A 17,709-nucleotide genomic window follows, 5' to 3' on the forward strand; every position below is an offset into this window, starting at 1 on the left:
CTGCAGAGGGAAACTTCGGCAAGAGTTCCTGCTGAACAGTTAAAAATGAACTGTTGTGTTTTAAGGTGAGAGAGAGACTTCGTGTTGCTTTAGAGCGATGCAGTGCGTTGGAGGAGCAACTCGCCATCTCACACAAAGAAGTAAGCAAACATGAAAACCTTCTGAAAATCTTTAACAAGTGATGTGTCCTTCGTTTATGAGGGACACATATGATTGTGTTCAGATATAAAGAGTCATTGTGACTTTGAGGTAGGAGAAATAAAATATAAAATGCTTCTGGAGCGATTAAAGGAGAACTGAAAAGCAACTTTAAGCCAACTTCAGGGGAAAGACAGACAGACACCACAGATGAGAAACTGAAACGATGAGGAGCTTTTCTGAAGCGAACACAGACTCCGCTATCTGCTGCACATAATTATCACAATGGAAATCATATTAACGAACTAAATACTCACATTCTTCATTACAAAAGGACTTAATATTCCTAACTCTGCTGTAAACTCGTCTTTTTGTCGGCCATGACAGTCCTGATCATCAGAATCCAAATCTGAAGAGTTTTCACTTGATTCTGAGCATCCAGTTCACACTGGTTGGATATCAGTTACTAACCTAAAGTCTTCTGGTGTTTCTTCCATTTCCACTAGTAAACAACCAAACAGTAGCGTAGTTTTATCAGCTGACTGAGGCACAGTGCAGGCCATAAACCCCGCATGGCAGCAGACGTCCCGCTTTGGCATTTATTGACAAAATGCTAGAAACAAGCCTTTTTGTTTTTAGATCAGAGAAATGCATCCCTGTAATGTTTTCTGGAAATGTGTCACTAAATGCTAGAAATGCTATATTATTAGTTCTCCTTTGATCGGCTCAGAGTTGAGTTTCAGTGTTAGCTGAAGCAGAGCAGCATTTGGAAGTGCAGGAAGGTTCAGCTGGATGATTGTTGACTAAACACCCAGAGGATGTCAGACATTTGTCCTAGATTTCCTGTGTGCACTTCAAGCTGGAGCCATCTTTTGTTCCTTTGATTCACACACACACATGCACCCACGCGCACACACACACACACACACAAACACTTTGGTTTTATTAGGAATGGAGCATTTATTACTCTAAAGCTACCCACACACTCTCTAGATTTTCATTCCAGTGAACCAGATTTGCATTCATTAGGTTTATGATGGTTTGGCAGATATTTTCAAAATTTAGCAAATTATATCTGTGACTCCATCTGGATTCAATGTCATCCAGCGTCTTATCAGCTTGTCGGTGACAGCAGACATAATGTTAAAACAGACCCAGGTAGGCCTGGCTCTTTTTCTGAAATCAGATTTGTTTTTTTTACTAATGAAATGCAGCTGCAGTCAGACGTCTATGTGGATGGTTTCCGACTCCAAAGTGACCCGCATGCTCTGAAAAAGAGCACAGCCGTCCCCCAGCAACACTCTGTTTACGGCAGTAAAGATGGCCGCCGTGGCGCTCTGTTTACGGCAGTAAAGATGGCCGCCGAGGCGCTCTGTTTACGGCAGTAAAGATGGCCGCCGCGGCGCTCTGTTTACGGCAGTAAGATGGCCGCCGCGGCGCTCTGTTTACGGCAGTAAAGATGGCCGCCGCGGCGCTCTGTTTACGGCAGTAAAGATGGCCGCCGCGGCGCTCTGTTTACGGCAGTAAAGATGGCCGCCGCGGCGCTCTGTTTACGGCAGTAAAGATGGCCGCCGCGGCGCTCTGTTTACGGCTGTAAAGATGGCCGCCGCGGCGCTCTGTTTACGGCTGTAAAGATGGCTGCCGTGGCTCAAATCATGTTTCTTGGCTGAAAATAGTGGATTTGTTGTGAAAAAGTCAGATATGGGTTTCATCTTGGTAAGTTGCATTTGCTTGCCTGCTGTGTGAATGTAGCCATAGAAAAGTGAGCATTGAAGTTCTGTTCAGATCTGGGATATAACCTGAATTTTGGCTGTTTTTGAATTGTGGGAAGTGTTAAGAATTAAAAGATGAAGAACTTGATCTTAGCTCGTTAATTAATTCTTAGTCCCGAATTCCTGTGTCTGTGTAAGTGTGCAGAGAGGAAAGAGCAATCATACGACGTCAGACTTCAGATATTCAGAGTTTTATCCAGAGAAAATCAATGCAAGAAGAATGTACAATAAGCACCTCACCTAGAATATCAAAAGTCCAAGACATTACAGAACAGAGACAAAGAACTGAGTAAAAAAGACAGAAGATGCATCCTCCGGGAAAACTCTCACCCAGCACAAAGAGATTCCAACTTCTGCTGTAAACCAAATCATTTTATAGAATGCGTAATCTCATCATTTAAATATATGCATTAGGAGGTGTGTTCTTTTCCTTTGTGTGGGCTGTCTTAATGTTAATTTTATTACCTCCTGCTCAAGAGCCCCAAAGACAGATATATGGCCCGGCTCTTTTCGTACCTGCCGCTGTCCAGTTTGATATAGAGTGCAGCTGCAGCGCTATCTCTTCCACAAAAAAGTCGTTTGTATTTTAACCAAGCTTGCACACAATGTAATGCTAAATAATGACTATAAGTTTGGATCTAATAAGTAACTATTTTAAAACATGCTTAAAGAAATATAGTTAATTCTAATATAGATAAAATTATTTATAAAAAGTTTTAAGATCCTAGTGAACTTTTGAACCATGCTCAGGAATTTGTTAATTGCCTGGCATATAGGCTCCTTATCTCAAGAGATCCAAGGAGTCTAGGCCTATGTTTTCTGTTTCTTCTGTCTGATCCTCCTTTTAAGAATTTATCTGCGTTTCAGAGATTGAGCCGTTGTTTTTTAGTTTCATCTAAATTTATATGAACCTAGAGTGTACTTTAACTTTCTATGTTATATTTTATATGTGTCAAAGCTATCCTGTGCAGTATTGTGCTAACTTAAAATTCTATGTCAACATTCCCCCTTTTGATCTCTTTAAAAAAGAGATCACCTAAAGTATGACCATACTTACCTGGGAGCAAACACATAAGGATTTAACAGAAAGATTAACATTCCCCCGACAAACAAAACCCCAAAAATAACAAGACTTGATCCCCCAGTCACATCAAAAAGAAGAAAAACATACATCACATAACATCAATACAAAATCACAAAAACACAAAAAACTTCCTGTCACCTAAAAGCAGTAAAAAACATGCAACTATGCACTAAAATAACAACAGTAAAAACAACAACAGTAAAAACAACAATGCTGTGAAGAGAAAAATAACACCAATACATACAGTGACACACTTATATTAAACAATAATGTCTTTACTTCTTTATGTTACTTCGTGTCCATCGATTGTTCCTGAAAGATATAAAATCTTTGGTGAAGAAAAATTAAAAAGACTGGAGAAAAAATAGGAAGAAATGTTCGCAACAGTTCGCAAGAGTTCGCAATAATCGGCAACTCCTTTCCTCTTGAACCCGACAGTTTAGCAGGCGTCCATCCTGAATATGCGAAGCTCACTGAATATTGGACTATTATGCCAACACCGTGAGTGTAATTGAGGGATTTCATCCTCTCATTCAATCAGAGAAAACCCAAAAAGGATTATTATGCCTGTTTTGGGCCTCAAAACGTTGAACTCCAGGAACCAGAACCTATAGCAGGAATAAATCTGCTATCCTTCTGGCCCAGAGTGTTGCTCCTCCTCTGGGTCTGATGTGAAGTGAAGATCCTCTGCTGGCCCCATCAGAACCAGGTCTCTCATCACACCGTCAGTCGGAGCGGCTCGGACGTCCTCTCCATGACTTGGTAGAGCTCAGTGAAGCAGGATTCAGACCACTGCCGTTTTGATGACCTTCAGCCTCACCCAGGTGTATCCTGATGCAGATCACTTCTCCGACCTCTCCTGTGACCCCTGGTACTCCACAAACTCCGCTGCTATTAACTGTAACTCATCAAAAAAAAATCTTTTATGAGATAAATGTACAGGGTTACCTGTCCATCTGGGAGTTCTGACGGCTGGCCCTGGAAATCTTCTTCTGATCTCATGCTCGTACGAAGAGAAAAGCCCTGTAAATTTATTAATGGACATCCTAACAGACAACAAAGCAACAGACAATATAGCAGGCACTGCAACTACCCCATTAAAATTTTGTCTGTGCACAGATTTTAGCCAATTTTGTATTTTGTTCCATTCAATCCCCACGTTTGCCTGCAACTTATGGATAATATATTGTACCAAAAATAAAATGATTCAAACCCAGGATTTTGTTCCACTTCCTGGAGATCCTGATACCTGAAATGTAGCATCAACCTACCTCATTAGTTCCTGGAATCCATCACTGGAATCTAATAAGTAATCAAATCCTTGTGACAGTTAATTGTACTCCTTGTATATAAAAAAAAAATCCTGAGAAATGGTTTCAAAACACCTCAATACCTACCTGTGAAAACCTACCTGTGTCGTTCCCTGTGTTACCTGGAAAAACATTAATTCTCATATTTACGGGGCGAATCACCTTATCAACCTGACCTGTGACGGTTTCTCTTATGATTCGGGCCACCACCCAAAAATGATGGGCCAAGGCCAGAGATTACTATAGTGACATTTATTTTCTATCTGTTCAGTGTATCAAAACAATTAATCAATTAAGCACTTCCTTCTAACTCAAATAAACTATTAAAGTATAATACAAGAACATAATAAATAAAGTTGTAATTAAAATTAATCAATTAAGCACTTCCTTCTAACTCAAACTATTAAAGTATAATACAAGAATATAATAAATAAAGTTGTAATTAAAATACACTCCAAAAGAAATCCTGGGAAAATGTCTGACTGAAAATAGATTTGAAAGAATGCCAACAGAAACACACATGTGCACCCATAATGAACCGTCTCCGTTTAAGCTGCAAAAATAAGTTATTGATGTGCATATTTGTATATATGTGCGGGCTGGATGGCACATACTCTTTAATTAGATGTCATCTCATGATGGGTCTGCTTGCCTTCCACATAGATAGTTCTTCTGGCGAAACTCTGTTGATGTTGAATGATTTTACCACGTGGTTCTGTTCCACCTTTCAATCGCAATACTTACCATTTACAAACTTTTATATCTAAGCATCAACAGTCCTTGCATGAATCATCCACAGAAGCAATGCTTTCTCCCGTTCTCTCATTTCAATCTCATGTTTTACTGGAGAATTATCTGCTCTCCCCCTTTTTCTGAAACAGAACTGCTAAGAACATCAGTTATGTTATAGAAAAATCCAAATTAAATGGCAAATTATAATGAGGTATAGCCAAATGTGCAACAGCAGATAGCAGGAGATTATCAACACACTAAATCAAAATCACATCTACTGAAAAATAGACAACTAGCCAAGTACCATTACAAAACCCAATTAAACATTCCTAAATAAAAAACAAAAAAACAAACCTCTGTGGCAGAAGTACATACCACGAACGGTCACCTTGTGTAAGGAAAAGAAAACACATCTCTACAACCCTGGCAAGAGAAAAACTAAATAAAGCGCTATCAAAATCAACATAAAAATATAAGTCAGAGAGGAACCTAAAAGTACTGACCGGCACCACAAGGTTAACAAAGTCAAAACAGTCTTCTACAAATCATGTGTCCTGCAAGTTGTCCTATCTTCCTGTCTCCAGAAATTGCTGTAAATCAAATGGGAGGACGAGGTTGTAAAACCAAATGTGATTGGTGTGATGTCAAACAGACTGTGATAACGAGGGCAAAAGACGTCCCAAAAACAGTGTTTACCCAGACAATTCTTGTTTGTTATATTTTATACGTGTCAGTCGATGGAGAGAAAAAATAGAGGAGGAGAAACTATAATGTTCAAATTCAAAACATATAAAAGGCATTTTACCACACCACCTAAGTCCTGAACTGTATTGCTGTGTTACAGAACCAAAGAAACATGTGTTACTGCGTAGTCCTGCATGTTAAACCAATTGTACCACAGTCAGACAAACTGCGGCAGCAACACTCTCTGGTGCCACAATAACCTGAGAAACTACTGTCCAGCCCCTGCCAACTAAATGTTCCCTCAACTTGCTCCTGATACCATTCAGACTGGCTAGATCCTAAAAACAGAATGACATGAGACAGGTCAGACTTCTGCCCGTAGGTGTAAGTGCCTGGGTCGAGGGTTTCCAGAAGGGTGTTCCTCCAGCGACTGCAGCAAAAACAGTTCAGCAGTGCAAGCCGCAGAATATACAGTCACAGCAGAATGCATGTCGAAGGCATCACAGTGTTCATAGAGGTGGCTCCAGCATCCACCAAAAATGACAACAAATGTCCAGTTACTCTCATGCTGATCAGGAGTTCTCCCATCAATCCCCCCTCCACAAGTCTCTGTGGGGTGTGTTCATAAACTGAACTGTGAGGTCAAAGTCCACCATGTCCTGAGACCACTGCAGCATGTGGGGGTGTGCAGGAAGCAGGACACACAACACATCGTCTTTCAGCAGATGATGACGGCCCATGGGGACACTGCAGAGCTCAATGTCCCTCCTCGCCAAGGCAATGACAAGTGTTGAAGCGCACACTCGTCCTCCATCCACCCCTTTACCTGACACCTGACCATCCGGGCATCTGCCTGCGACTGCCATGCCAACCTGAAACTGCAGTCTGCCAATTCGGAGCCCAGTACATACGGGGACCAGAGCGTGTGGCTGCAACAGGAGCCTGAGTGAAAAATAGACAGTTTAAGAGCAGCAGCCACCATGGCCACACCCACAAGTGATATTTTGTTTTGTTTATGCACTGAATACCAAGCATCCACTAACTGGAGCTGAAGCAATCGCTAGTGAAGTCCCCCTTTTCCACCCAGTTACTCTCCATAGACTGAAACATATGCAAATGCAACAAATTATTCCCCATTAATCATCATCACCACCAGTCAAATCTGAATTTTTTTGTTATCAAATATAGACACGGAAGGAGGAACAACAGGCAGCACATCCAGTCGAGAATGCTCCTACAAATTATAATAAAAATATAGTTTATAGTTTCTCAGAAAAAACAATATCCCTTCCACAACTCTATGGCCTCATATAAAAACATATAGGGATGTATGTGAATGTCCTACAAAAATTTAGAAATAACACCCGGAGCGGCAAAAGAGAAAATAAATTCCCCAGGTCTGCATCTAAAACAGCCAAAACTAAGTAAAAATGTGTGTGGTCAGGGAAAAAATGGAAGGTTTAGCGCTTAATGCAAAATCATAAATATTTAGTTGGAGGTGAACCTAAAAATCTGAAATTCCCCCAAATCAAATTTAAATCCCTCATAAATAAATAAAAGACATTAATCCACAACACAGCACCAGTATTAAAGTCCAAAAGACAAACTTTCCTATTTGAACGGAACAACACCAAAAACAAAGTTTCACATTTGTTCTCCAGAGGTGTGACTGATAATCAGCATGACAAAGGACACGTCTAAGAAACGGGACAGCCTAATAGTCTGACAGCCAAGCGTCTAATATTTTAGTCATTATACAATTACTTTTATATATTTCTCATTCATTAGAATTGCAATATGACACCGCACCAGACTATGACGTGTGAAAATAGGCCCTGCGAAACAAGACCACCCACTAATTTAACTTCCAAATGTTTTGTGCACAGATGCTGAAAGCTGCTTCCCTCTCTTGGTTCTGGCTCTGCAAAATCAGAACCAGAATCAGAACCATAGTCTGGAAAGTTGATACAACAACAGCAGATCTTCAGATGTATTGTGGTGCTAAACCGGTCCGTGATATGTAAACTAACCACAGTATTGTAAATATATTCTTTGAGCCACAGGGAGCCAGTGAAGGGATTTTAATACTGGTGTAATGTAATCCAATCCTATCCACAGACAATCACACCTCCCTTTTTTTTTTTTTTTTTGTTAAGAGGCGGAACTAGGCAAAACACTTGTAATCCGATCTATACAAATCAACAGGCTTAATTCTAATCACCATAGAAAAGCTACCAACAACACATTTACTTAGCAAACATTTATGCAGGAGAGAGAAAAAACAAAAAACAAAAAATGACCCTGCAAACTGGTCCTACCTGTAAACTCTAATCAACAACTAAAATAGAGGCCAGCACTGCAGAGAATGGAGTAGACTGAGGTGCGACAAAACCTCAGACACCGCTTTTAATTTAGCATTATTACTACAACTCACCGGTTCTCCATAAAAAGTCACAGATAACAATCATTGTATAAAGAAGTGTTCAATGTCTGGCCAACTCACCAAAACGGGTCCACAACGTTCTGCCCTGTGTCGCCTCCTGTAAACTCACAGACGCAGCTGTCCAGGGAAAAAATCCGCCTGCAGTTGTTCTGCAAACACAATGTGTAACAACCAACGACCTGTCTACGTGTAACAGACAATCAAAATGAAAATATCACTTTATTGACTAACTACATCTGCCATGAGTACTGTAAAGCGAGCCGGAGTCACATCAAACGTAACAAGCCAACTGCTGAATTAAATGCTAATGTAGCTCCGTACATGCGCCTGTACCGTAAGCCACGAGACAGAGGCAGACCAACAAGCTAACACGTTATTATTAAAATCAACCGCCATATAAGCACATAGCCTGATAAAAATTATCTCATCAGTATTATTAATATTATTAATATTAGAGAGTATTATTCTTATAATTAGTTCTCAAATAGTATATAAGCACAAACCGCGGCAAAATAACACAACACTCACTCAGCAGCTGCAAACGCCGTCTCACATACACACAATAACATACAGAGAGCCGTAAAACACACACAGACAACTGCAAAACTCACACGACCACCGCACAACGAACACACAGACAAACAACGGCTCAGGCACTCCGACACACAAACAGATAACGTACTGACATAAACACAAAGGCAAAAACACAAAAAGACACGAAGACACGCCGGCGAAACAACACAGACAGACAAAAAACAGCGAAAACACACAGGAAAAAATCAAAATAACGTCAACACACAGAGACAAACGAGGAAAATGAAGAAAGATAAGAAAGCAAAAGGAAAGTCCCTATTGTTATCGATAACAGAAGAGTTTAATTCTTTGGGGCCCCAATGTCTGTCTCTTGCACTTCACTGCACATCACTTTCATTTTCAGCACTAGTTGCTGCGGAAGGAGACCGTCTCCCAATTTAGCATAAGTCCTTTCAAGCTCGGGCAATAGCTTAAGTGATTCAACTTTTAAATCTGGAGGTCCTTTCGATCCAGAACAAAACTGGAACGTGGTGATACAACCGTAGCCAATTCTCATAAGCCCTGCGAATAATCAGCTGCTTTCGGAGCGAACCAAAACTCCAAGGTCGATTCAAACCTTTTCCTATCTCACACCCCAACTCACAGGCTTCGTTTAAGTGTAGTAAATCTCAGGTCGAGCCAACCTAGCTAAATCCACACTCCGTCGAGTGTGGTTGAGGCGCGCCACTGCCAACTACGGGTGTGTAACCAGCTTATCTAATGGTTCAGTAGAATAAGAAGAAACAAAACAACACAGAGAGATCACACACTAACCAAGATCAGTCCGCGGGGATAGCCGCGCTGCAGATCACTCCGCAACGTTCCAGCTGCGCTCCACAGGCCAACACAAACAAACAAGCCTCCACTGCAACACACACAGAGACACAGAGAAAAAGGACCGGACGAAGCCCCCAATTGTTAAGAATTAAAAGATGAAGAACTTGATCTTAGCTCGTTAATTAATTCTTAGTCCCGAATTCCTGTGTCTGTGTAAGTGTGCAGAGAGGAAAGAGCAATCATACGACGTCAGACTTCAGATATTCAGAGTTTTATCCAGAGAAAATCAATGCAAGAAGAATGTTACAATAAGCACCTCACCTAGAATATCAAAAGTCCAAGACATTACAGAACAGAGACAAAGAACTGAGTAAAAAGACAGAAGATGCATCCTCCGGAAAACTCTCACCCAGCACAAAGAGATTCCAACTTCTGCTGTAAACCAAATCATTTTATAGAATGCGTAATCTCATCATTTAAATATATGCATTAGGAGGTGTGTTCTTTTCCTTTGTGTGGGCTGTCTTAATGTTAATTTTATTACCTCCTGCTCAAGAGCCCCAAAGACAGATATATGGCCCGGCTCTTTTCGTACCTGCCGCTGTCCAGTTTGATATAGAGTGCAGCTGCAGCGCTATCTCTTCCACAAAAAAGTCGTTTGTATTTTAACCAAGCTTGCACACAATGTAATGCTAAATAATGACTATAAGTTTGGATCTAATAAGTAACTATTTTAAAACATGCTTAAAGAAATATAGTTAATTCTAATATAGATAATATTATATAATAAAATTTTTAAAGATCCTAGTGAACTTTTGAACCATGCTCAGGAATTTGTTAATTGCCTGGCATATAGGCTCCTTATCTCAAGAGATCCAAGGAGTCTAGGCCTATGTTTTCTGTTTCTTCTGTCTGATCCTCCTTTTAAGAATTTATCTGCGTTTCAGAGATTGAGCCGTTGTTTTTTAGTTTCATCTAAATTTATATGAACCTAGAGTGTACTTTAACTTTCTATGTTATATTTTATATGTGTCAAAGCTATCCTGTGCAGTATTGTGCTAACTTAAAATTCTATGTCAACAGAAGCAAGATGCCACTTGATCTGATCCTTCAGTGAAACTGCTAATAAAATCACTTCTTTTCTTTAAATCTTCAAAAAGAGCTTTGGAAAATCTTTCAGGAAACTTGGGCAGCCATTCCTGACTATTCACAGTAGTAACATCACAGTTTCTTTAAACATATAATGCTGTTTAAACCTGGTATGCTGTCTTTCCATTTATCTGTTCACACGTTTAGCACATTTCTGCTTTGTTTTCCTCTCTTAAGTATAAAAAATTAGGGGTTACCCAGTCCCTAAATAAATACGTCTGAATTGTTAAATGCAAATCTGCATGTGTTGGTCACCTGACTGCATGTTGTGGCTGTGCAGCTTGCTTACCTCAGGGAACAGAGCGGCCAGAAACGGGGCCTGGCAGACGGAACCAGCGAAGTCAACCACACGTCTGAAAACACACCCAGCACCAACGGCAAGGTGAGGCGACCCACCTGCACACAACCAATGCTCAGCTTCTTCAGATACTGTTACTGACTGATGGCTGAAGAACAGATTAAAAACTAGAAATATCTTTGTTGTTGAGATCATATCTCTATTAATTCAATAATTTAGCAGCAAAAATTGTTTTTGAATTGGAAATGTTGCTGAATTTGTCAATATGTAGTTTTTGATTGTGATTAATTAAACCAGACACTGGTTATTTTTTTTTTTTTACCAAGTCCTCCCACTCCTTTAAAGCACTTAAACATGAAAGTATCCAAACTTCAATGGCTGGGATTCATCAGAGACACATGGGGTTGACTTGGTTACTCAACTAAATGCTCAGCCAACTCTACAAATTTCATGATGCAGTTTAACAGAAGCGACCAGAAAGAAGAAGAAGAATAAATCATGAGGGAGTTTCTAGCCATCTGTTGGCGAACAATGATCTGAACACATCAGACAGAAACACAGTAAATCACGCTGATGGCTGGCTTGATCAAATCTGATTGTGCTGCTTGAATGTGGCTGGACATCCCACTCTTAGAGACTTTGTGCTTTTCATTATAACATAGTGACTGTAGAGGGTTTGGTCAACCTCAAAAATGATTAAAATTAGCGTGTGAGGGAAATTAACGTTGGAGAGAATCTTTGAAACGGGTGGTGCAGAAAGAGGTGGAGCAGATGGAGACGAGAAGATTTCCAAGATGGTAGTGGGAGCTTCTGTAATGGATGATTTAGGATGTTCCCTCCACTTACAGTCCGGTTAACGTGGCTTGATGGGGGACCAAAACGGCAGCATTTGTTTCCAGCTGCTGAGGTTCTTCCTCTCTGCTGAGTCAAACCAACCTGTTCCCCTCCTGACCTGTGGGGGCGCTGCACCAGGAACCACTGAAGGAAACGACACAAAAACCTCTGAAGACACTGAGAGCAACTTTCTTCCTCATGAAATGGAAAAAAAATGGAGTGGCATCAGATTTGAGCTTCTCCTGCTAGCGCTAGGCTAGCATGTTTGTTTTGGCTGTATTAAGATTGATCATGTTTGATGGATGTTTCTTCCTGATTGGGTCATTGATGTCCTCACAGCGGTCCTCGGACGGATCGCTGAGTCAGGAAGAAGAGTCCGGCTTCGGGAAGGTCGGTGAGCTCCAGGAGGTGGTGGACCGTCAGACGGCTGATCTGGGCCAGATGAAGGAGCGCATGGTCGCCATGGCGTCACGCATCAACGAGCTGGAGGAGGACCTGGACACGGCAAGGAAGGACGTCATAAAGTCTGAGGACTCGAACACCCGGCTGCAGCGGGACCTCAGAGAGGTGAGCGGACCCGGCGGAACCGGCGGACCCGGCGGAACCGGCTGGTGGCGCTCAGAGCTCTGATCACATGTCTGTCTGGCAGTCCATGGCTCAGAAGGAGGACATGGAGGAGAGGATCACCACCCTGGAGAAGCGCTACCTCGCCGCTCAGCGGGAGGCCACGTCCGTCCACGACCTGAACGACAAGCTGGAGAATGAAGTGGCCAACAAGGACTCCCTCTACAGACAGGTAGGGCTGGCGCTCCACGTAGGGCTGGCGCTCCAGCCTGCATGGCTGCTGCACACAGCAGCCATGCAGGCTGGATCCTCGCTGTGCTGCAGCTGAATGGAAGGCCCTGAACACTTTCTTTACATGCAGTCACTGGAGACGGAGACGTCTTCCTCCTCTTTTCTTCTGCTTTTTGTCTGTTTTTTGTCACTTTGAATGCTCTGTTCTTCCCTTCCTGCTCTCCCCTCCTTCACCCATCTCTTCATCCTGTCTCCCTTTGTCTCCTCATGTCAGTCACTCTTTCTCTTTTCATTCTTTTCACGTCGTGGAGCCGACCGCCGAGGCTGCAGCGTAACGCAGACGACTCGCCATGATGTTTGCTAATGACTTCTTTCCTCTTTCAGGCCGAGGACAGAAACCGTCAGCTGCAGGAGAAGCTGGAGCTGGCCGAGCAGAAGCTGCAGCAGACCATCCGCAAGGCGGAGACTCTGCCTGAGGTGGAGGCCGAGTTGGCCCAGAGGGTCGCTGCCCTCACCAAGGTACGAAAACCTGCCAACGCCCCGGGCTTCGCGGTAAATGTAAATTTACAGAGGTTTGTCTTTGACTCACTCCTTTTGCCAACCCATATGATGCCCCCTGCATGCTGAGCAAAGAAACCAAAAACGCTCTTTATTGGAGCTGTAGTGGAACTGAATCAGCTTCAGCCAGGACGGTTTGTGAGTTCAGAACCTTAATCTGACCAGGATTATTGTAGTTTCCCATCAGGATGACATCCATGGCCTCCCTGCAGGAGCTGCTGAGGAAGCCTCCAAACATCCACAGATCTATTTTTAGAAACCTGCTTCTGTTTTTATCCATTTATAGTTGGACTCTTGCCTTGGAGAACCTCTGCTGTTCCCAGCTAAGCCTGGAAACTCAGAGGACAGGAATCTGTAACCTTTATCAAAGTATAAAACAATACTCTGTTTATGTGACATGATGGCCAACAAAGTACTGAGCATGCTGTGTAATTATTCACATGCACCAGAACCTGGTTTTAAACTGTTTCAGCTTCTGTTTAGATGAAGTTCATGTTGAAAACTTTGCTGCTCAATGCAGAGGAAAACTAATTGTTGCTGGTCAGTGTTCACAGCAGCAATCCTGTGTCGCCCTGCCGCTGAAACGTTGGTGCGCCCTTCCATCATTCCAGATCAACAGCTGTGGACACACTTCTGCCAATGCGCCAGCAGCGGAGCTCTTTTTTCACTGATATAATTTTGATGGTTTGGTGCATTTAGCTTCCACTAAATTCATTTTAGGGAAATAATTTCTAAAGTGATCGTTGGCTGTTTCAACTTATTCATCTTTCAGCTGAAGAAAGTTTGACATCTATATCAAACTCAAGTCATTTAAAGTCCATGCTCTTGTTTTGAAGGCTGCTTACTCAGCAGTTCCATTTCCTCACCTTTCATTTTTGTTTCTAAAAACTTTGTGCAAATGGAAAATATGCAACCAACAAACAAATGAGATTTACAGACGACGACAGGATTCACATCAACAAACTACCAGGAGTGTTAATTGAACATCCATCCATTTTCTTACACCCTGACAGAACCCGGACAGAACCCACCATGCAGAACATGCAGACTCCATGCAGAAAGATTCTGGGCTGGGAATCGAACACTGGACCTTCTTACTGCCAGCTATCAAACAAATGCATGAAAGAAATGATATAAATAAATTTGAATACAGTGTTGCTGTTGCGCTTTCAGCATTTAGTTCTGCTGGCTAAGTAGCAGAAAGGATATCTGGATCTGGTTTCACTGTAGCGCGTTAGCATTAGTGGACCTAATGTTTATAATTAGTGCAATGTTTTAGTTTGTTGTTCCTTCAACTGCAGATCCACAAACAGAATTATTGTAGTTTTTATCCTAGTGGATCAGTTCACTTTGACTTGCAGAAAAGATGAGTTGTCTTTTGGGTTTTTTGAAATGTAAAGTCGGAGGTTTTTCTAACTCTGGTTCTGGTTGTTTGGCATCCAAGCCATTTCCTCCATGCATATTTAATGAGGCAGGAGTCACTTCCTCTGTGTCTGCAGCTTAAAGCACGTATTTAAAACACGGCACAGAAAGACAGCGTGGCCCGTCCAAACCCGCAGCTCTGAGTCGCCCTCATGTCCGTCCCAGCGTTGGACCAGCTCGTCTCCGGTTCTGGTTGTGAAAGGGCAAACAGAGCGTCAGGCCGTCCCGTTCTTCTGATGTTCTTCTGTTTTCTGGAGTTAAACGAACATGTCTTCTTTCTGTCTGTGTCCTGCTGGTCTGTGGGGTGGACATGCTGCTGCCATCGTCCTCATGTCCAACCCTCAGGGTGATGAGTGTGGCTCTGAGACCCAGACCAAGGTAGACCAGTGTTTTGGACCGGGCTCCTTCTCTCTGAACTTAACCAGGTGGAAACTGTTAACGGTCACATGACTCAAAGTTTGTAAAGTCATAAACAACCAAAGGCTCTCCTGGTTAAATTCAGTTTCTGGGTTAAATTCTGTTGAATTGTGGGGTTCTGGTGTCGATTTTGGGTGTAACTCAGGAGGTTCTGACAGGATCCATCATTAAATCAGCCTGTTTACTAACCTGTATACCAAATGTTTGCGTCTTTGTTGCTCAAGCTGCTGCTTTATAATGATGTTGAAGATGATTTTGTTTTGTTTCTCTCTGTTTATGCTGATGACTCCATCCCTCAGAGGGTCATTAGGGTCGTGTCTGTAAGCATGGGCTCAATCCTCGGGACGGGAGTTTTGACCCGTCGCTCTGTTTTCAGGCAGAGGAGCGCCACGGCAACGTGGAGGAGCGGCTGAGGCAGATGGAGGCGCAGCTGGAGGAGAAGAACCAGGAACTGCTCAGGGTGGGAAAACGTAGAATCCTGCAGTCTGAGTTACATTAATCCAGCCAATCTGCTCCTCAAATCCCAGCAGCAAATAATCCACCGTTTTATAGTATTTAAAACACGAGTAACTATGAGTTCAGGTCTGACACTCTGCTGCCGCTTCGTGATGGTTTTCATGTTTCAAGTCTTTAAATTATAGATCTGAACACAAAAGTTTCTCCACTGTAAAAGTTCACCTGGTGCTAAAACGCAGTTTCAGGATTTCATCTTAAATTTAGAGGTTATGTTAATAGAAATAGTTAATCATATAAAGTTATAGGAAGAAGTCAAGAAAAGCGTTTTATTTATATTATCAGGATCCAAATATGAATATTGTGTGTTTGATTTGAGGTGGCTTAGAAAGCTGCTGGCAGTGCAAGTTCCTTCCTAACTAAACTGTTTTCTCCAACAACAAAATCTAGATGGATCCTGAAGGAAAATGATGTGGCAGTCCATAGCTCCCATTCACAGAAACAGTAAAATGATAGAATATCAGACAAAACAAAGCATTAAAAAATAAGCAAATATCTAAAAATATCACTACAGGAATGGAGAGAATGTGCTGATCCTAAAAAACACATTTGTACTCCAGCATAAGACGATGCATGTTACAGGTTACAGTGCAGACATGACAGAAACCTGTTGGAAATATTTGTGTCTGCAGGCGAGGCAGCGAGAGAAAATGAACGAAGAGCACAATAGGCGTCTGTCTGAGACGGTGGACAAGCTGCTGTCCGAGTCCAACGAAAGGCTGCAGCTGCACCTCAAAGAGAGGATGTCTGCTCTGGAGGACAAGGTGACCCCTGACCTACAGCTGCCCCCGGTCACAAACACGCAGTTCACCCCATTTCTTGAGTTTAATCAGCAAAATACATGGTGTGAACAGAGACGGACAGGAAATGAGTCCCTTAAGAGATCCTGGAGAGCTTGTTGACTGATTCCAGGGAAGTCTGTCTTCTTGGGAGGAAAAGTGTTTCTTTAATAATATAAAATATTAATAACTGTAACACATAATATAGAATTTTGAATTGAAAGTCTTTTTGGGTTCATTTGTATTGCTTTTTATTCACAAGGTTTAGTGCTGGAAATGTTTGAAAACTTACCTTAAATGTGCTTGAATTGTTCAAAGTGTCTGATTCCTGTAAAAGGGAATTTCCAACCAGCAGGACACAAACTAAAACGATTCTTTCTGCGTTTCGGAGCTTGTTGGATCGATTATCTGTTGATACGGAAACATGACCTAATTCTCCTTGTCTCCGTTCAGAACGCCCTGATCAGAGAGCTGGAGCACACCAAGAAGCTGATTGAGGAGTCTCACCATGAGAAGGTGAAGAGATGCTTCCTGCGTCGACGTTTTGCGTTGAATTGTCGTGTTTTGTTGGGTTTTGACATCCCAGCTGCTCTGTGTGAATGTTTCTTCATGCAGGAGCAACTCCTGATCCAGATTGAGACCATGAGGGCCGAGAGTGAGCAGGGCAGGAGCCGGAGTAACTCCTTACTGCACGGGTAAACCTCCCATCCGTTACCCTGGACACTGCCGTCTGGTGTTTGCTTTAAAGGGGCGGTGTTACATAAAATTGATGTTTTGGAGCCTTACTTCATGTCATGATGTTATTCCTTCATCAAAAACAGGAGTGTTGCCTTTATTCTTTCACACATAGAAATCCTTTAATCTCATTTAGAACCAAAACACAGAGTTGGACGGAGCTCCTCCTCAGAGCTGCAGTTTCACAGAGCAGCCCTACGGCTCCCCCTCTCAGCTCCTTCAGACTAGCCAGCAGCAATTGGCAAACAGCTAAACAGCTTCTCAGAGCAGCGTGGGTAAAACTCCTGTCAAAGGGTTAATAGAGGAGCCATGTTGGGATGACTTCCTGAAGGCGGAGCTTCATAAAGAGCATGAGTTTTTAAAGAGATAGTGGCCCAATTTCAAGGGTCGAATTAAAAAGTCAAACTTGTTATGTACAGCATTTTTATAACGTCTGAAGGTATCATCGTTGCTTGATTGTGCTACATGATTGTGGACACAGTGCTGACTCTGGACTCATCCCCCACAGGCACTCTCAGCTGGGCAGCACTCCTGACTTCAGGTACCCGGTGTCGGCGTCCTCCATGATGGACAGCAACTCGGATCATTACGGCAGCGCTCTGGTTCTGAGACGGCCTCAGAAGGGCCGCGTGGCGGCGCTGCGGGACGAGCCGTCCAAGGTGAGCTGCTCTCATCTGCTGTGACTGTAAGCAGCAG

The 17,709-nt window shown here is 42.5% G+C and overlaps 1 protein-coding gene across 1 annotated transcript in view; it reads left to right on the plus strand.

Annotated features, from left to right (window-relative positions):
• Nucleotides 1-17,709, plus strand: part of ppfia1 (PTPRF interacting protein alpha 1) — a 50,670-nt gene that overhangs the window by 14,473 nt on the left and 18,488 nt on the right. Inside the window, 10 exon segments of the mRNA XM_055021030.1 lie at nt 66-140; nt 10,943-11,044; nt 12,134-12,361; nt 12,444-12,590; nt 12,974-13,108; nt 15,363-15,446; nt 16,132-16,263; nt 16,732-16,794; nt 16,894-16,973; nt 17,522-17,672. Coding sequence (XP_054877005.1) covers nt 66-140; nt 10,943-11,044; nt 12,134-12,361; nt 12,444-12,590; nt 12,974-13,108; nt 15,363-15,446; nt 16,132-16,263; nt 16,732-16,794; nt 16,894-16,973; nt 17,522-17,672 — 1,197 coding nt within the window.

The sequence above is a fragment of the Poeciliopsis prolifica genome, unplaced genomic scaffold, assembly GCF_027474105.1.
Source record: "Poeciliopsis prolifica strain line A6 unplaced genomic scaffold, Auburn_PproV2 SCAFFOLD073, whole genome shotgun sequence".
Classification (NCBI taxonomy): domain Eukaryota; kingdom Metazoa; phylum Chordata; class Actinopteri; order Cyprinodontiformes; family Poeciliidae; genus Poeciliopsis; species Poeciliopsis prolifica.